At 48.0% G+C, this 20,178-nt stretch overlaps 1 protein-coding gene and 1 long non-coding RNA gene across 2 annotated transcripts in view; one reads left to right on the plus strand and one right to left on the minus strand.

The window, feature by feature from the left end:
* CALCOCO2 (calcium binding and coiled-coil domain 2) overlaps positions 1–1,452 on the plus strand; it is a 28,705-nt gene extending 27,253 nt beyond the window's left edge. Inside the window, exon 13 of the mRNA XM_059147737.1 lies at positions 392–1,452. Within this exon, the coding sequence (XP_059003720.1) occupies positions 392–568 (177 nt within the window). The 3' untranslated portion in view covers positions 569–1,452. The remainder of the gene's footprint in view (positions 1–391) is intronic.
* LOC131815785 (uncharacterized) lies at positions 120–9,733 on the minus strand. Its single transcript, XR_009347850.1, has 3 exons — positions 9,577–9,733; positions 2,852–2,888; positions 120–209 (listed from the first exon to the last, which is right to left on the minus strand). It is a non-coding gene; the product is annotated as an uncharacterized LOC131815785 (long non-coding RNA).
* Between the last annotated feature and the right edge of the window lie 10,445 nt (positions 9,734–20,178).

Raw genomic sequence — 20,178 nt, forward strand, 5'->3', positions numbered from 1 at the left:
CAGCTGAGGGAGCCCGTTGAGGTGGGGAGAAGAAAGCCCAGTTCGCCCCTCAGCTTTCTGCTCCTGTGACCTCCGCCTGTGAGCTGAGGTTGGCACCAGAACTAGGGAGCAGATGTGAACTAGGCAGGCAGCCCAGCAAGGTGTGTCCGCTGTCCCCTCCGGGCTGGAGGCTCTTCGAACGCTGTAACAAGTTGTAGGTCCTTTCACTCCTGGGGTAGAGAAAGCCTCAGTGAGTGTCTCCCAATGTGACTTCATTCATTCACCCTCTACTTCTTGAGCACCTGCCATGTGCCAAGTGGTACGCCCCTTGCTGAGGATGTAACAGAATATGAGACGTGGCCTGGGCTGCAGAGAGCTACACCTGTCCTCACGCCTTTGCTCTTCCTCCCAGCTCGCCATCAAGAGATGCCCCACCTGCAAGTCAGACTTCGCTGATGACATTTTCGATCACACCTTGGAACAGCAGCGCATGCAGACCCTGTGTCTCAATTGTCCAATCTGTGACAAGAGCTTCCCAGCAACAGAGAAGCAGATCTTCGAAGACCATGTGTTCTGCCACACTCTCTAAGTGTCCCAGACGCGTGGATCTATACTGTGCATCGATTTTTATAGAGTAGAACCTATAGCTTCTACTTAGAGCTCTGACCCACGATCCTGCCTAACATGAAATTCCTAGGGATTTAATCAGTCCTGGGGCCCTACGGGTGGAGTCGGAGTCATGGTGATTATCTGCAGAGTAGTGGCGAGGCCTGTCACTTCCATCCTTGTGGGTTACTACCTTTTAAATCCCATAACTAGCTGCACCATCCTCACGTCTGGTGCCCCGCCTTCTACAGGTCTCCAGTACAAGGGCCCTGTACAAGCAGTCGAGCTGGCCCTTCTTTCACAACAGGCTGGACTTGAGTACTAAGCAGTTCATTTCCAAGTTGTCCCAGTGCCCTTCAAGGTCAGGCCTTGAGTGTGTTCATTGTCGGTTCCCAGTCTTAACCATGCAGCTGGTGATCGAGCAGAGGTTGAGAATTTCTGCCGCCTCCTCAGGTCTCTCTCTCCCACTGATTGCATTTAAACAAGCCACAGATGGCCACCACAGAGAACTCCGACATCCCACTGGGATACCAAAGGTTTCTCATCTTGACTTCTCAGCACCCAGCAGAAGCATCTTATTCCTGAACTATAGACACAAAGTATTTCATTCACAGAAAGCCTTCTCTCTCTCTGGATACCTCTGTTTGGCATTTTCTACTCTTCGATCTTTCCTGTGCACATAACTGCACATAACCTTTATTGTAAGTCCGTACTTAATGATTAGTAGGACTTGTTAGAAACTGTTGGGGTCTGCAACTTTCTGAGCAGGTGAGTTTGACTATGGATAAGTCAGAATAAGAACTATTGTTAATCTCTTTAATACTAAAAATAAACTCGTCCTATCTCGGGGACATTGTTCAGTTTAAACTGGGTAATTGGGCTTTCTGGTCCTTTGTTTTAAGCGTCTGAGAAAAGGAACCAACAGGCTAATGGGAATTCTAGAGCCCACCAGTCGATTTCACTTGTCTTAACTAGTCAACAAGAGTGTCCTGGCAATGACCTGGAGATGGAGAGGAAGGTGGTGGAACATTCGTTCGAGCAGTCTGGAGCCCTGGCTTCCTGCTCGAACCTTCCACGCACTTTGTGAAAGGGGTCAGTGTGCATTTGGGAACCCTTTATGATCTAGGTTCAATTCCCTCCATTCAGATCTGCCTAATAGAACGATAAGAACCATTTTCTCACCACCACCCCCAACTCCCCCACCTCCCACCTCAGGATTGAACAAATGGAAATGACTCCAGGAAGTCAACCAGCTGGTCCCTCTAGAGACTTCTGCAGAAACTTCTGAATGATGTAAACCTTGATGTCACAAATAAGGTTGAGTCAACTTCCTTCTGGGGCTTTCCCTGATGTGAGTTATGCCTTAGACTAGCTGTCTCGTATTGTCCTAGTCATGGTTCCTTGTCTTCATTTCTCCTTTGATAAAATGAAGATGAAACTACACTCCGGGGGCTTCTGGGCGGCTCAGCTGGTTAAGTGTCCGACTCCTGATTTCGGCTCAGGTCATGATCTCTGGGTCCTGAGATCAAGTCCTGCCATTGGGCTCCACACTCAGCAGGGCGTCTGCTTGGAGATTTTCTCCCTCTGCCCCTTGCCTGTGCTCCCTGATTCTCAAAATCTTAAGAAACCACTCTCCCTCCTCCTTTATCACCTCAAGGAGATGTCTCTTGGACTCAAGGCTTTTGCCCCTTAAGAATCCTGTGGCATTAAGACTAACTCCAGTAGGTGCGCCTGGGTGGCTCAGTTGGTTAAGCCACTGACTGGCTCAGGTCATAATCCTGGAGTCTTGGGATCAAGTCCTGGGCTCAAGTCTACTCCCCCTGACCTTCTCCCCTCTCGTGTTCTCTCTCTCTCAAATAAAGTCTTTAAAACGAAAAAAAAAAAAAAGACTACGATACAGAAATGTAATGGGGAGATGGTACCACCGTTTTCCTGGCAGACACCCTCCCTCCCTGCAGAATTGCTGCTGCTCCCCAGATCGGTCCAGTGAAGAAGTGCAGTTTCATTTATTTCGTACTCGTCAGCTCTTAATTAAGCACATGAATGGAGAAGAGCAGCAGTGCACATAATCCGAATGAGTGAATACCATTTTCTGGTGAATTACCGACCCCTTTGCCCCCGCTACCCTGAGGGTTACCGTGATTATCAACAGCAGCAGGAGCCCTTCCACAGGCTTGGATTGAAAACCCGAGTGTTAATGATCCTTTTTGCTGGATGTAAAACAAAGCATCTTTAACCACTGTTCATTATCCCCAGCTGCTCTTACCAAGGCTTTGAAGGGGAAATTCTGCTCCAGGCAGCTCCTAGGGAAAGGAAACAATCATTCTTCTATAATCCACTCCTCACCCCAGCCTTCTGCTAACCTCCTCGCACCCACACGTTAACGGCTGTAAAATACCTGCAGAAAGGAGCAGGAAGGTGTGGGAGCAAACCACATGTGCCTAAATTGGATTTTAGCATCTTTGTATTTACGAAACAAGCTTTCTTTCCTCATTCATCACTTCTAGGTCTGATATTAAAACATTTTTGCATTACTTACACACTCAAGTGACGGGCAGTAGGGGAAAAGTCAGCTGGGCACTCTGTGTGTGTGTGTGTGTGTGTGTGTATGTGTGTGTGTGAGAGAGAGGTGAGAGGAAGTGAATTAAAATCAGAAAAGAGAGGGGCACCTGGGTGGCTCAGTGGGTTTAGCCTCTGCCTTCGGCTCAGGTCAGGATCTCAGGGTTCTGGGATCGAGCCCCGAATCGGGCTTTCTGCTCAGCAGGGAGCCTGCTTCCCCCTCTCTCTCTGCTTCTCTGCCTACTTGTGATCTCTCTCTGTCAAATAAATAAAAATCTTAAAAAAAAAAAAAAAAAAAAAAAACAGAAAGAGTTGGCAAGATATTCCGGAAGCCTAATGCCCCCCTCGCCAGAACACCTGTGGCTTCAGCCCTTTTCCTTGGTCTTGCTAAAAATCGGGATGACATGAAACGGCCTTGATGTTTCAACATCCTTCCCTGCGATTTGGGTTATCTTCGGCAGCGGCAGTGGACCACAGCGAGCTCAGCTCTAACATGGTCTCCTAGCAACAAACGGTAATGAGATGCCAGGCCCGGCCTGAGAGATGCAGACTGCCACCTAGGAAAAAGCAAACTGGCCTCGACATGGGGATCTTGACCCAGAGACCCCCAACTGCCCAGAGGTAACCGACAACGGGCCACAGACGCTGGGCCACAAGGCCCAGCCTTCCCAGTGGCTCTCATGTAAATATTAATACTTTGTCTCTGCACGCATGCTTCCTAGTTCAGACCGTGTTCATATATTCCACATCTACTTTAGTAATCTCTGAAGCAGCTATTAACTCCCTTTTTTTTTTTAAGATTTTATTCATTTATTTGACAGAGATAACAAGTAGGCAGAGAGGCAGGCAGAGAGAGAGGAGGAAGCAGGCTCCCCATGGAGCAGAGAGCCCGATGCGGGGCTCAATCCCAGGACCCCGGGATCATGACCTGAGCCGAGGGCAGAGGCCCAACCCACTGAGCCACCCAGGCGCCCCTTAACTCCCATTTTTATAGATGAATAAGTTGGAACCTGGAGAAATAACTTGCTAAAAGTTGGAACAACCCAAATGTCCCTCAATCGATGAATGGATAAATAAAATACAGTGTATCTAGAGGATGAGATATTATTTGGCAAAAAAAAAAAAAAAAAGATCGAGAGGTATCTGGCTGACCCAGTCAATGGAGTGTGTGATTCTCAATCTCCGGGTTGTGATTTTGAGCCCCACATTGAATGTAGGGATTACTCAAAAATAAAAATTTTAAAAAGAGGCACCTGGGGGGGTGCCTGGGTGGCTCAGTGGGTTAAAGCCTTTGTCTTCGGCTCGGGTCATGATCCCAGGGTCCTGGGATCAAGCCCCACATCGGGCTTTCTGCTCAGCGAGGAGCCTGCTTCCCCCTCTCTGCCTACTTGTGCTCTCTGTCTGTCAAATAAATAAAATCTTTAAAAAATAAAATAAAATAGGCACCTGGGGGGCTCAATTGGCTAAGCAGCCAACTCTGATCTCAGTGATGTGAGTTCAAGCCCCGTGTTGGGCTCCACACTGGGCCCGGAGTCTACTTTATTTTTTTTTTCTTTTTAAGATTTTGTTTGACAGAGATCACAAGTAGGCAGAAAGAGAGGAGGAAGCAGGCTCCCTGCTGAGCAGAGAGCCCGATGCGGGGCTCAATCCCAAGACTCTGGGATCATGACCTGAGCTGAAGGCAGAGGCTTAACCCACTGAGCCACCCAGGCACCCTTGGAGCCTACTTTAAAAAAAAAAAAGGAATTGAGTAACTTGCTTCACAACATGGAAGGACCTTGAAAACATGCTAAGTGGAAAAAACCCATCCCAAAAGAACACATAGTGTGTGATTCCATTCATATGAAACGTCCAAGATAGGCAAATCTGTAGAAACAAAACAGATGAGTGTTTTCCTAGGGCTGAGGGTTGGCTGGGGCAGGGGGGGGACACTGGAGAGTCACTGCTCAGCTCATGGGTATGGGATCTCTTTTGGAGGGTAAAGAAAATGTTCTAAAATCTATTGTGGAAATGTTTGCACAACTCAATACACTACAAACTACTGAATTACACACTTTAAGTGAGTGAATTCTATCTCAAGTATCTCAAGTTCTATCTCAAGTATTTTTAAAAGGTTAGAGAAAGGGCATCTGGGTGGCTCAGTCGGTTAAGCATCTGCCTTCGGCTCAGGTCATGATAATCCCAGGGTCCTGGGATCAAGTCCCACATCAGGCTCCTTGCTCAGTGGGCAGCCTGCCGCCCTGCCTCCCACTGCTGCTCCCCCTACCTGGGATCTCTCTCTCTCTCTCTGTCAAATATACAAATAAAATCTTAAGAAAAAGAAAAAGGGTTAGAAAAATAACTTGCTCAAGTCATCCATCCACTGACTCAAGGTAGAATGTCTTACAGACAAGGTAGAATGTCTTCATGTGGGCTGGGCCCACATTACCGGATTTGGTTAGAGTGTACTTATTCCAGGAGAGCCCGCTGCCACAGCAGCCTGGGGTTTTCCCCCTCTCTTGGGCTGGAAGCAAGCAGCAGCTTTGGTCATGACGGAATCAAGACGAACAGGGTCAGGGCAATCATCAGTAGTCCACCATTTGGCCAGCAGCTTTAGTGCTCTCTGGGAATATCTATTCTGTGGAGATGAATGTACCCAATAAAGTTGGGGGAGAGAGTCACCAGCCACAAATTTCAGATAATCACATTAAGGGAGCCAGCCTGCTCTGCCTAATGTTATTACTTTCTCCCTGTGGAAAGAAGGAATATGACACTCCAGGGACTAAGTCTATTGTTTACTCAGTCAATCAACATTTATTAAGCACCCACAGTGTGCAGAACGAGCACAGGGCCAGGATTTTAAAAAATAGAAAATTTTTTCCCTTGAGGTAGGTGCAAGATTAATGAAAACAGTCCCTCTGTCCTCAGGGAATGCTTAAACTGCTGGGAGGGAGAGGCTCAGGGTTCAGGGGTCTCCTAACCTGATGGGGAAAAGAGACAGTCACCCACGAAAGCGATTTAAGGATACAAAGATAAGGGAAGTCTTCTCACAGACTGAGGACAAGAAGGGCCGTGAGACCTGAGTGTTAACAAAGGTGCGACCAAGACCCAAGTCAATGATGTCTGATAAGAGAGCTTTTGGGGACACCTGGGTGGCTCAGTTGGTTAAGCTTAAGCATCTGCCTTTGGCTCAGGTCATGATGCCAGGGTCCGTGGACCGAGTTCTGCATGGGGATCCTTGCTCAGTGGGGAGACTGCTTCTCCCTCTCCTGTTCCCTCTTGCTTGTGTTCTCTCTCTGTCAAATAAATAACTTTTTTTTTTTTTTTTTTTTTTTTTTTAAGAGTGCTTTTGGGAACACTTGGGTGGCTCACTGGTTAAGTGTTTGCCTTCAGCTCAGGTCATGATCTCAGGGTCCTGGGATCCAGCTCAGCGGGGAGTTTGTTTCTCCCTCTGCCTGCTGCTCCCCCTGCTTGTGCTCTCTCGCTCCCTCTCGCTCTTGCTCTCCCTCTGGTAAATAAATAAATACAATCTTTTTTTTTTTAAATTATTTTATTTATTTGACAGAAAGCACAAGCAGAAGGAGCTGCAGGCAGAGGGAGAGGGAGAAGCAGGCTTACCTCTGAGCAGGGAGCCTGATGCGGGGCTCGATCCCAGGACCCTGGGATCATGACCTGAGCCAAGGGCAGATGCTTAACCTACTGCGCCACCAAGGTGCCCTAAGTAAAATCTTTTAAAAAGAAAAAGTCACAGGATGGAATATTACTCAGCAACAAAAAGGAACAAACTTGGATCCATGCAAAAACTTGACTGAAGTCTCCAGAGAATTATGCTAAATTTGCAATACATTTTACATTACATGCTTTTTATTTCCTTTACTTAACACTCTTGACTTCAACATTAGAGAGACAGAGACTAGACCAGTGATTGCTGGGGCTCGGCTGCAGCTAGGTTCGGAAGGAAAGGGAATGGGGGGGATGGTCTGAAGGGCTAGGCCAGGGGTCCTTGTGGTGACAGAGCTGCACCGTGACCCTGCTGGTGGATAAGAAACCTCCATGCGATACAGCTGCGCACACATGAATGAGAACCAGTAAACTGGGACATCTCAGTTGACTGTCGGGTGGTACCCGTGTCAATATCCCAGTTGTGAGATTAGACCAAAGTTTTCCAAAATGTTGGGGGAAACTGCATAAGGGGTACATAGGATCTCTCTGTACTGTTTTCTGTAACTGGCCTGCGAATCTACAATTACCTCAAAATTAAAAGTGTTATTTTAAGGGGGGGGGGCACCTGGGTGGCTCAGTTGTTAAGGGTCTGCCTTCAGCTCAAGTCATGATCCCAGAGTCCTGGGATTGAGCCCTCTCTCACCATTTCTCTCCCTGTCAAATAAATAAATAATATATATATATATATATATATATATATATATATATATATATATATTTTTTTTTTAATTTTAAAAATTTAACAAAAGAACAGGAGCATCGAGAGAGCAGGTTGGGATGAAGGAACTGCTGTCGTCCATGTGATGAGAGCACAGTGTCCCCTGCGGGGCACAGGAAGAGAAGAGGCTGGAAAGAAGGTTCAAACCTTTTTATTTTATTTATTTATTTTTTAAGATTTTATTTTTTTATTTGACAGAGAGAGATTACAAGTAGGCAGAGAGGCAGGCAGAGAGAGAGAGAGGAGGAAGCAGGCTCCCTGTGGAGCAGAGAGCCCGATGCGGGACTCAATCCCAGGACCCTGAGATCATGACCTGAGCCGAAGGCAGTGGCTTAACCCACTGAGCCACCCAGGCGCCCCAGGTTCAAACCTTTTTAAAAGACCTTTTTAAAAACCAAGAACATTTGAAATGGGGCGCCTGAGAGGGCTCAGTTGGTTAAGTCTCTGCCTTCTGCTCCAGTCATGATCTCAGGGTCCTGGGATCGAGCCCTGCATGGAGTCCATCAGACTCCCTGCCCATCAGGGAGTCTGCATCTCCCTCCACCTCCCCCCAAGCCATGCTCTCTCTCTCAAATAAACAAATAAAATACTTTTTTAAAAAGAATGTTTGAAATGCATGAAGTGCGGAGAGAGTCAAGTATAGTTCTAGCAAGCAAACACAATCACTACTAATATATCCAGCTGTTTTTTTTTCCTATAAGCTTAAAAACAAACAAACAAACAATTTTTTAGATCCGAGTGCACAGGTAAGGTGCCTGCCTTGATTCCCAACCTAAGCATCCTTCTCTAAATCCCCCAGCTGCGGGGAATGTGTTCCTCCAGACCTCTGCGAGGATCCCCCAGCAAGCCTGCGGGAGCGTGGCCCTCTGGACCTGGGGCCCTTTCCTGCACCTCCTCCCACGGAAGCTGCCGCCCTGCTTTGGGCTGGATAAACACCAGGCACTTTTCCCTTTCCCTAGGTCAATATTTCACATCCGTCTTCATTTATCTTCAACATCTGCTTGGTGGGAAGGGGAGGTCGTGTTCTGCCCTCCCACCTCTGACGGCCTCCGCTCTGTGCCCTACCCCCAGCTGCCCCTGGAACTCATCATTATCATATTATTTAAATCCAACACATATTGAGTATTTGTGCTATTGTTATCTTTTTTTTTTTTAAAGATTTTTATCTGTTAGAGAAACAAAGAGAGCCCAAGGAAGGGGAGGGGCAAAGGGAGAGGGAGAGGGAGAAGCAGACACCCCGCTGAGCAGGGAGTCCTACAGGAGGCTTGATCCCAGGACCCCGGGATCATGACCTTAGCCAAAGGCAGACATTTAACCGACTGAGCCACCCAGGTGCTGCATTATTCCCTTTTTTTATATATATATATATATTTTTTAAAGATTTTATTTATTTATTTGACAGAGAGAAATTACAAGTACACTGAGAGGCAGGCAGAGAGAGAGAGAAGGAAGCAGGCTCCCTGCCCAGCAGAGAGCCCGATGCGGGACTCGATCCCAGGACCCTGAGATCATGACCTGAGCCGAAGGCAGCAGCTTAACCCACTGAGCCACCCAGGCGCCCTTATTCCCTTTTTATAGAGGATGAGGAAGGTGGCAGAGCCGGGCAGGCGGGGCCAGAGCGGGGGGGGGGGGGGGGGGGTGTTAGGTGTGTAACGCTCCTGTTTGGGGAAACAGCAACACCCCCCCCCCCGTGGGGGATGGGAGGGGTGGGTGTGGCGCCGAGCCTGCCTGACTTCCTCTCACCCCGCTGTTCTCCCCTCTGCAATTAAGTTCATAGTCCAGGAAAGTCCCAGCAAGTGGCAATGACCGTGAAACTTTCCTGGAAGATAAGAACTGCTTGGCCAGAGCCTCCCTCACCGCTTACCGGCCCCCTTCAGTAACCCTTTCTTGCCAGGCTTTCCAGCCTACCGTCAAGTCAGGACAAATCCTTCTGAAACAGCCCAGATCCCCATCATCCCCATCATGGGGACTCAGCCCCACTGCCCCCACCCCCGCAACACAACCCCACTGACCTGCCGCTCAGCCCCCACTCAGCCCAGGAGAAGCAACCATCATGTTCAGCAGGATGAGGGAGATTGAGGCAGGGTGTTGGAGTACTTTTAAAACAGAAATGTACCCGTGTCCAGGAAATTGCTCTAAGCGGGCACCTTGGCAATACAGGCGCTCTGTCTCCTGCTCATAAACCTGGGCAAAGCCAAACAGATCATCTGTTTATCAACTGCCAGTGGATTCAGGAAGCCAAACAGCCTCACCCATCCCCAGGAGGACTTCCTCCAGTTCCCAGCCTCCAGAAATGACCACTCCCCTCACCCACCCCCACCCCGCCCTTGGGAAGAAACCAAGGAGTTTTTCCAATATGCTCAGGGCTTCACACCCTTTGTTGTGGGTAAATTCTTCCTGGAGCCAACTTCAGTCTCTGTTCCTAGAGCCCGGAACAATAGGATTGTTTCTGTTTTGATGCTTTTGCTTTGGATCCTAGTGAGCTAGTTGGCATTGAATGCTTGCGGTGGTGGTAAACCTGTGGGGTTAAGCACTTTGTATTTGGTGATTTTAATCCCCACAACAAGCCATTGATCTCAAAGGAATGAATGAACAATTAGTGGTTAAAGATGTCATTGATATACCCATTTTATTTTATTTTATTTATTTATTTATTTTTTTAAAGATTTTATTTATTTATCAGAGAGAGAGGGAAAGAGAGCGAGCACAGGCAGACAGAATGGCAGGCAGAGGCAGAGGGAGAAGCAGGCTCCCTGCTGAGCAAGGAGTCTGATGTGGGACTCAATCCCAGAACGCTGGGATCATGACCTGAGCCAAAGGCAGCTGCTTAACCAACTGAGCCGCCCAGGTGTCCCGATATACCCATTTTAGAGATGGGACATCAAGACAGAGAGGTTGAGTAAATTGTCCAAGGTCATACAGTAACCGAGTTGGGATTTGAGCTCAGACAGTCCGACTTCAAAGCCCATGAGCTTCATAATTAATGCTCTATGTCTCACTAGTTTTCACCCCCATCAACCTGCCATTATTCTCCTTTGAGCCAGGAAACCTACAACTGGTGCCAAAGAAGCTGAATAGAGTTATTAGGGACCAGACTCCAGGCTGGCTTCCTTCCCATCACTTAAGGCCACCTCTGACTAGGGCCACACCAGCTGCTGCCTCTGGACAACCGTGTCTTGCTCCCACCCTTCTCGACAAAGTGGTTTCCTAACCCTGACTGGAGGACTGTGCTGGATGTTCAGGAAAGCTCCAGCCGACTGGCGGCCCCGGTCTCAGGAGGAACACGGAACCCCTATTTGAGGCGAGGTCTTGCAAGGGTACTATGACCATAGACAAAGGGGCCCCTATTTCAAAACAGCTGGGTTTGCTAATTAAAAACTGATGAAGTTCTAGAACCTAGGTGAGGTTTGGTGGGCTGAGGTCCGGAGCTGATGACCAAGAAAGAATTCTTGAGACATCTTTGGTGCAAAATGGTGGTTTATTAAAGCACGGGGACAGGACCCGTGGGCAGTCAGAGCTGCTGCTGCCCCGGGTTGTGAGGGTAGGCATGTTATATGCCCTGCTGTTGGGGGAAGGTGAGGGGAAGGGAGGTGTCAGTGGAGTTTTCATATGCTAAAGAGGGCCTACAAGGTGCTAGGACGTTCCAGGCCTGCCGGAGGCCTTGCCCTTGCTGCTGGATCAATGTTGTCTTTAGACCAGCCATTAACATTAAGATAGTTGGGAGACTTTTTGGTGGGGTGTCACAATCCTGCTATCAATAGTCTTTGTTAGTGAGATTTAGAACATTTGTAAGCCAAGGGAGACTCCTGTCTAGCAGGATTGTGAGCTCTGCAAGTTAACTATTTGCTTATTGTTCCTGGCAGTCAGGGCTGCCTGAGGGATGCTACACTTCTGGAGGGGAAAGGGTGAAGAGGGGGTGCAAGGCGCCAGCTTTTGCTTTGTCCTCAGCCAGCCTCCTGCTCCCTCATCAAAAACCACTTCAACCAAACATGCACTCAGTAGTCTTGTTGGGAAGTCAGCATTGAATTCCTTCAGAGGAAACAGCAGAGGAAAACAGCCCGTGTCTCCGGTGTCCTTCCCTATCCCAGCTCCCTGTGAAAGACCCCTCCCCTAGAAGATAGATAGGATAACTAACCGCTTGTTTGCTTTTCTGTAAACCGCTGGCTTTTAGGTATAGACCAGGTTATTAATTAGGTTATTAATTGCTTATTAATCGTTCTTTTGCCCTTCTGTAACCGCTTGGCTTATAGAAATAATAGAGACGCCATGATGGCATTCCTACCTTCCCCCTTCTTGTTCCCCCTCCCTGCCTCTCTCCTCCCGCGCGCGGGCCCTCAGAACCAATCAGCTTGTTCCCCCTTCCCGCCTCTCTCTTTGCGCGCGCGCGCGCGCGCGCGCGCGCGCGCGCACACACGGGTCCTTAGAGCCAATCAGCAAACTCCACCTATGCCTTTTTCAAAAGTTCTGTCAACCAATCAGTTGCGCCCCACCCAAAACTTGTTTGTACCTGTCTATAAAAACCCAGCACCACCCCAGCCGGGTGTGCTCAGCTAGCAGGCGCGTGCTGACCACCCGCAGGCGCGTGCTGACCACCCGCAGGCGCCTGCGTAACAATAAAGAACCTCTTGCTGATTGCATCCAGTGGCAATGTTGGATTCTTGGGTAAGGGGATCCGCGGGTCTTTCACCTGCACACCTCATAAACCACCCCGTCTCTAGCCCCCTGGGTCTGCGGCCGGCCCCACGTTCCGGCCGCCCCACATCTGTGTCTCCATCGAGGAGGCTGGCTAGTCGAGTACCTTGGTCAAGAGCCCAGACCCTGGGGTGCCTGGGTGGCTCAGTGGGTTAAAGCCTCTGCCTTTGGCTCGGGTCATGATCCCAGGGTTCTGGAATCGAGCTCCGCATCGGACTCTCTGCTCAGCAAGGAACCTGTTTCTTTCTCTCTCTCTGCCTGTCTCTGCCTACTTGTGATCTCTGTCAAATAAATAAATAAAATCTTAAAAAAAAAAAACAGCCCAGACCCTGGGACCGGACCACCTGGCAACAACTTCAGGCAAATTATTGGGAATTTAAGTAAATGAAATACCACCCCTCTTCCATCTCATCTCAAGATCGGGAAAGGGTGGTTGAGGGCAGCCTTTGTTACCGATCCTTACCTTCCCGGGCTTGGCTCCAGAGCCCTCCACAGGAAGGGGGGCTCTGGTCAGGCAGCCTCTGACCCAGCCACTCAGCGGCTGAGCTCCGGAGAGATGCCCAGAGCCCTCTGGTGGGGAGTCCGGGCTTCCACAGAGCACTCTGGTGGGTTTACTCCCTCCCAGACCCTTTTCAAGGGCATCCAGGGCCCTTGACACTTGTGCCCACATTATGTCAAAAATGCTCAGAGGCATACCCATCCCACATGCAGTATGATTTCGAGACAAACCATACAAACGGGACAGCTGCAGATTGGCTGAGGTTTGGTTTTGTCGCCATTTACTGTAATACCTATGAGTTTCCATTTCGCAATCTTCTCTTTTTATTTTGAAACCAATAACATCATTCTATATTTCAACCATGATCTCTAGGCCTGCGCCTACGTATCTAAGGGATGCAGGGCGGTGCCTCTGGCACCTGAACCGGCTTGGTTAGATCCTGGGTTCCAGAGCTTGTCCACTCCAGAGCCCACCGGGACCACACACACCCTACCTGTCTTTCGCACCCACTGATCTCTCCACAGATTTCTCCCCAATAACCAAAACTGGAGCACTCTGGTGGGTGCTCCAGTTATTTTGTAAGCCAAAATAACACAAAGGGAAGAAGCAATTATTATTAATTTATATGGTAAATTCGTTTAGGCCTTTGTGATACCTTAGGACACTTCTTGCAAAGGGATGCACAAAACAGATGGAGAAAAAGAGCCCTGGAGGCTGCCGGGTGCTGAGATGCTGAGTGTGGCTGAGAGGAACCGTGGCAGGGGGAGTTTGGGGCGCCGTGCTGCTGGGGGGTGTCTTCCCTACAAGACTAAGGTTGAGCAAGGGCTATTTTCACTCCCCCCCTCCCATTTTCACTTTTTTCATAAAAGCAAAGATCCTCTTTGGATTTCTTTCAGGTAGTGAAAACAACTACTACTGTAGATCTTTCGGAAAAGTGAAGTGGTCTGATGACTTTGGAAAAGCGTGAACACCTGTGTCTACGACTTTGCCAAAGACCGAAAGGAAGCAACTGGGCGGGGGTGGGGGGTGGGCAGAGTCTCAAGAAGCCGCGTGTGGTGTGACTGCCCTCTAGAGGTTGCGCCGGGAAGGTGCAGGTGGGGAGACCCCTGTCCAACAGGGTATCCAACCCACCGCTCAACTCACTGCCATTTACTAAGCACCTACCTGGACCAGGCCCCGTGCACCTGCTCTAGGAACAAAGGCTAACACAAAGAGGCATAAAGCTCAGCCTTATCCTCCAGGAGGTCACCATTTTGTTTATGGCCGCTGCAAACACATAACCCACAATGACAGCTCGGTACAATGAGTACCCTACCAGCAGTGTGAACCAAGTTCTACGGGAGCACGGGAGGGGGGGGGGGGGAGGATGGGAGTAAGTGTGGAACAACAGGGGGAGGCATCACAGGAGAGGTGACATTTAACCTGGGCCTTGAAGGACGAGTAAGAGGGCCAGGCTGCCCTGGGGAGGAAAGGCATTCTGGGTAGGGGGACTACATGAGCCAAGGCAATGCTCTGCTGAGGGGCAGGCTCTTGGGGGGCTGGTGACAGGTGTGGTGTGGCTGGAATGCGCACAGTGTGGGACAGCGCGAGACCCATCTCGAGAGGCAGGTGGGGCGGACAGTGAGGAAATTCCCATTTGAAAAACAAAAATGTGGGACGCCTGGGTGGCTCAGTTGGTTGGACGACTGCTTTCGGCTCAGGTCATGATCCCGGAGTCCCGGGATCGAGTCCCGCATCAGGCTCCCAGCTCCACGGGGAGTCTGCTTCTCCCTCTGACCTTCTCCTCGCTCATGCTCTCTCTCACTGTCTCTCTCTCAAATAAATAAATAAAATCTTTAAAAAAAAAAAAAAAAAAGAAAAACAAAAATGTGATGTTTCCGACCAGATGAGAGGGAGCCATGACCCAGCTGTGCAGAAAGTCACAGCATCAGGAGGACTCAAACATACCCAGGAGCATGACGTCAGATATGGAGACACAGCAGCTGTTCTCAAAGGGATACAGTTGAAAACATGAGTGCTGAGCCCATGGAAGGGGGAGCCCCATGTGAGTGGGGGTGGGACAAAGCAGGAGAGGACCCAGGAGAGCCCTCTATCCTCTGGGCACATCCCACATAAAATGAAATTTATGTACAGACTACGTACAAGTGGACTGGCGGGTGACTGGCTTTCCCACCAGCTTGCTGCGAGACTTTGAGCAAGTCACTTCGAGTCATTTCTTCAAGACGGAGACAGTTTCCTCTTCCCTAAAAGGGGACTATCAACATAATACCTCCACCAAGGTATTATTAATACCACATATTATAATAATACCACATATAGGGGATGTTTGAGGATTAAAGGAGATAAAAGTATGGAAAGGACGTCCTTAACTTGGTGCCCAGCATATGGTAGAAGCTCAGTAAATGTTCGCAAGTTCCCACAATTTTATTCTCGAAGCTCTTGTCTTCTATATTAACTCCTACTCCTTAGTTACGGCTTTCCCCCCATACCCTCATACCCTTTAAGTCTTTAAAAAGAAAGAAAGAAATTATCTCTGTCTGACCTAAGCCGCTGTGCCTTGGGGCCTCTTTGTTACAGCAGCATAATGCATACCTTTAAAGAATACAACATCTTGGGCGCCTGGGTAGCTCAGTGGGTTAAAACCTCTGCCTTCAGCTCAGGTCATGATCCCCGGGTTCTGGGATTAAATTAAATCCGCACTGGTCTCCCTGCTCAGTGTGTAGTCTGCTTCTCCTTCTCCCTCTGCCTGCTGCTCCCCACGCTTGTGTTCTTTCTCTCTCTCTCTCCCTCTTTCAAATAAATACGTAAAATCTTAAAAAAAGAAAGTGCGCAAAGGCGTGAGGTGATAATTTACTCATACACAAAAAAAGCTCTACAAATGGCCTTTAAAGATATGAAAATGTGGTCAATTCACTCACTGAGAAATGCAAATTAAGACCACACTGTAGGGGCACCGGGATGGCTCAGAGGGTTAAGCCTCTGCCTTCAGCTCAGGTCATGATCTCTCAGGATCCTGGGATCAAGCCCCACATTGGGCTCTCTGCTCAGCAGGGAGCCTGCTTCCCCCCTCTCTCTCTGCCTGCCTCTCTGCCTACTTGTGATCTCTCTCTCTGTCAAATAAATAAATAAAATCTTTTTTTTAAAAAAGATGATAAACAGTAAACATAACAATTACGTTTGTTAGAGTCATAATAGAGCAGTACGCTGTAGCACCTGGGCCGCTCAGACTTTGGATTTTGGCTCAGGTCATGATCTCGGGGTCCTGGGATTGGGTCCTCTGCACTCAGCAAGGAGTCTGCTTGGAATTCTTTCTCCCTCAGCCCCTACCCCCTCCCCTCTCTCAAATAAATAAATATTATATATACAGAGAGAAAGATCACAAGTAGACAGGGAAGCAGGCAGAGGGGGAAGGGGAAGCAGGCTCCCCACTGAGCAGAGAGCCAATGTGGATGCGGTGCTCTATCCCAGGACCCTGAGCGGAAGGCAAAGGCTTAACCCACTGAGCCACCCAGGCGCCCCAATAAATATATTTTCTAAAGGTGCTAAATACTATAAAGGATATAATAGAGCTAAGGAAGGAGTTTGGGGAGAGTGGTGGTTGTAATTTTAAATAGGGAGGTCAGGGCAAGCTTCATGGAAAAGGCAAGCTTTGAGCAAAGACACGAAAAAACAAAGACAAAAAACAAGGCGTGAGTTCCATGGACTTAAAGGGGAAGAGCAGGAACAGGCCCGGGTGTTCAAGCAACAGGAGGGGAGCACTGGGGAGCGGAGGCGCAGGGGCCGTCAGGCAGGCGTCGGGGGACCAAGGGGGATGGGTTTTAGGACTTTAGCTTTCGTTCCAAAAGAAATGGCAAGCCCGTGCAGGATTTTGAGCAGAGGCATGACGTAATGTGTGTACATCTTGAAAGGATCTCTCAGGCTGCTGGGCGGGAGGAGGAGAGATGTTAAGGTTGTAAGGAAAAGCAGACGTGTTAGGCATTCCGTGCAGTGATACAGATGAGAAACTGGAAGCGGCTGGAACCAGAGCGGTAGCCCTGGAGGTAGCCAGGAAAAGTGGCCAGACCCTAGATGCATTCTGGAGGCAGAACCAGCATGGTTTCCTGGGACGGAATATAGGGCGTCAGAGAAACCAGCTTTGTTTAAAGGACAGAAACAAACCCCCCAAAACCAAACTTCAGATCTCTCCAAAGTATCTTCCCGTTGAGCCCCCTCTGCTGGACAAATGCGAAATTGCCTCCCTTTTAAAAGACCACGGACTGCTGCGGAATGCAAAAGTGCAGGTTAATTAACCTTCCAGGCTGATTAGCGGAGAAATGCTCCCCTTAGACATTTACACACACCTCCCTATGCGTAACATTCATACCCTGGGTCTAAGACCCTTAACTGAAGAGGAATTGGTATAGATGAGCAAAGCACCCTAGCCAAGCCAGGTTCTGACTCTTGACTCTTTACCAGGCCTGGGAATTATCAAAGAAACATAAGATTTCTGGTTTGGGCTTTATAGCAGAGACCCCCCCCCACACACACACACACCAAATAAAATGCTCAGGCCAGCAAGGTTTTATGGGAATTATAGCACCAGCAAGAATATGTGTACAATGCTGGCAATCAGAGGTCTGAGATTTTCTTAACCAATGTTGCTGGGAGACTCCGTTCCAAAGCACATCAAAAGGGTACCAGCAGTAGTAGGACGTGAAAGGCACAATCCTCACAACTCCCTGTAGGAGACCCTACCCACTGGTCTTCTTTGGGACAGTCTTGAAGGATGCAGGTTGTACAAAAGCCGTCCTCCAAGCGGGTAGATCATAGGCACCAAGGAATTCACTCCAACTGCACAAAGAGTTAGTTACATGACAGCACCTGTGCGATTTGCTGGTTCTGTCATTTACCTGCACAGACTTGTTCAGCAAGATAGAGCACAGCTTCTAGATCAATGGCCAAGTACGGCGCTTTCATAGAGCCTTCCCACTAAATCCTTTGCTTAAGGGTACCTACTATGGTCGTCTTTTTTCTTTCCCACTACTGTATATGAGTAATGGTTAATGGTAGGTACTCCCAATCAGAACTAAAATTGGAATTTTGTTAGGGTTGGTAATGTAGAGGGAAATATACCTTATAATTGATGCTAATGTGAGCATGGATGTTTAGGAATATTTTGTGTCAGGAAAAATGCAAGAAAATTAGATGAACACCGCTGATGGTCACAAAACAGTGTGAATGTGCTTAATGCCCTCGAACTGTAATGGTGCGTAAATGTAAGTGGTTAAGTTGGAGGTGCACCTGGGTGGCACGGTTGGTTAAGCATCTGGCTCTTGGTGTTGGCTCAGGTCCTGATCTCAGCGTTGTGGGATTAAGCCCTGCATCAGGCTCCCCGCTCAATGTGGAGTCTGCTTAAAATCTTCTCTCCCTCTGCCCATCTCCCCTGCTCACTCTCTCTCTAAAATAAATACATCTTTTTTATAAAAATGGTTAAGATGGAGGGAGAGAGTATATTTTAAAATGGCTACAATGGTAAATTTTATGTGGTGTGTATTTTTAAAGATTTTTTAAACTTTCTTTTCTAAATTTTTTTAAAATTTATTCATTTGAAAGAGAGAGAGAGAGCACAAGCAGGGGTGAGGCAAAGGGAGAAAGAGAAGCAGAGTCCCCATTGAGCTGGGAGCCGGACATGGGGCTCCATCCCAGAACCTAGAGATCATGACCTGAGCTGAAGGCAGATGCTTAAACGACTGAGCCATCCAGGCGCCCCTCATTTGACATTTTTTTAAATCATGAGAGAGGGAGGAACTGGGCTGGAACTTGGAAGTTCCAACAACTTCATTATCTTTGTGCAAAGATAATGACAGATATAAGTTGTGGATAAAATGAAATACAATAAACCCAGGTGCTCCGAAAGGACTTGACACTACACCTTCACAAAGGAACCAAGTGTCCGTGAGTCTGTCCTGACACTTTGCATCAGCAGAGAGCTTTGCTGCGTGGCAGGAAGCCCACGTGAGCATCAGGGAACAAGAACTCCTGTCCTTTGCAAGGGTCCCTCTGGCTGGGCCAACAATCAAATTGACATGAGACAGATTAACAGGAGAAAATCAAATTTAATAGCATGTGAGTGGGGAATCCACACAGACGTGGAACTTCCAAAGACAGTCAGGCAAAATGAGGTCTATATGCCATTCCAAACTAAAGAGAAGGGGTAGAGGTCTGGGTAAAGGTCTGGTAGAGGACTTCAGAGGGAATTCACAGGAGAGTGGAAAAGGGTCATTGTTTGGTGAACAAATGTGCGCCCTGCCAGACAGATGGGTTCTCGGATAATACTCATCTCTGCAAATAATCCTTATTCTGGAAAGACCCTCCAGTTATATGCAGTTAAGGGAGGGGCAAAAGTTTGTATTGAGCTCATAGGATCTCCATTGCCATCAGAATAACCTTCATGGCAAAGTGGCCATCTTGGGGTGGCCTGCCCTTTGCCCCTACCTGAGCATAGGGTGGGGCAGGTGGATATTATACTCAACGCTTAGTCTGGAGATGACAGAGTGATGTGGAGCCATACCGAGGTGAGACTGAGCCTGAACTACAAGTCATTCGTAGGTTACATACTTGGGGAACAGCCACCTCATCATGGTGCCTCTGGAAATGAGCTGGACGTGGATGATTTTTAACTTTGGGAACATGAGTTGTAGTTGTCTTTGAGGTGATTGGGTCGTGCTTAGTGAGCTCATCTTGGGCTGTGCTGGGAGAAAGATGTGTGCATGTGTGTGTGCGTGCACACACACACATGACTAGACAACATGGTGAAGACCTTTTGGGGTGTCTGCTTGGTTAGGACTCTTCACTTACCCTTTTCCCGAGACAACCCCTCAAGACTTGATATGACTCCAAGTCATATTTGAAAGGTTTTTTTTTTTTAATGTCTAAATGCATAGATTCTAATGTCTTGATTTCTTATTTAATTACATTGTGGTCTGAGAGTGTGGTCTGTGTGATATTGATTCTTTGGTATTTATTGAAGCTTATTTTGTGGCTCAGTAAGTGGTCAATTTTTATAAGTGTTCCATGTGTGCTTGAAAAGAATCCATATTCTCTAATGACTGAGTTCTATGGAAATTCAGTAAGTGAAGGTAGTTAATTGTACCCTTCAAATCTTCTTTACCCTAGTTAATTACTGGTCTGCTAGATCTGCCTATTACAAATAGAGATGTGTTAAATCTCCTATCATGCTGATGAATTTCTGAATTTCTCCTTATAATTCTGTCAGTGTTCACATTGCATGCATATTATTAAATGCATACAGTTTAGAACTACTATAGTCTCTTTATGAATTGAACCCTTTATTAATATATATGTGACCCTCTTGTCTATAGTAGTGCTTTCTGCTTTACAGGATATTGTGCCCGATATTAACATACTCACCGAAGACCAGCTT

The sequence above is a fragment of the Mustela lutreola genome, chromosome 15 (assembly GCF_030435805.1).
Source record: "Mustela lutreola isolate mMusLut2 chromosome 15, mMusLut2.pri, whole genome shotgun sequence".
In the NCBI taxonomy this organism is placed as follows: domain Eukaryota; kingdom Metazoa; phylum Chordata; class Mammalia; order Carnivora; family Mustelidae; genus Mustela; species Mustela lutreola.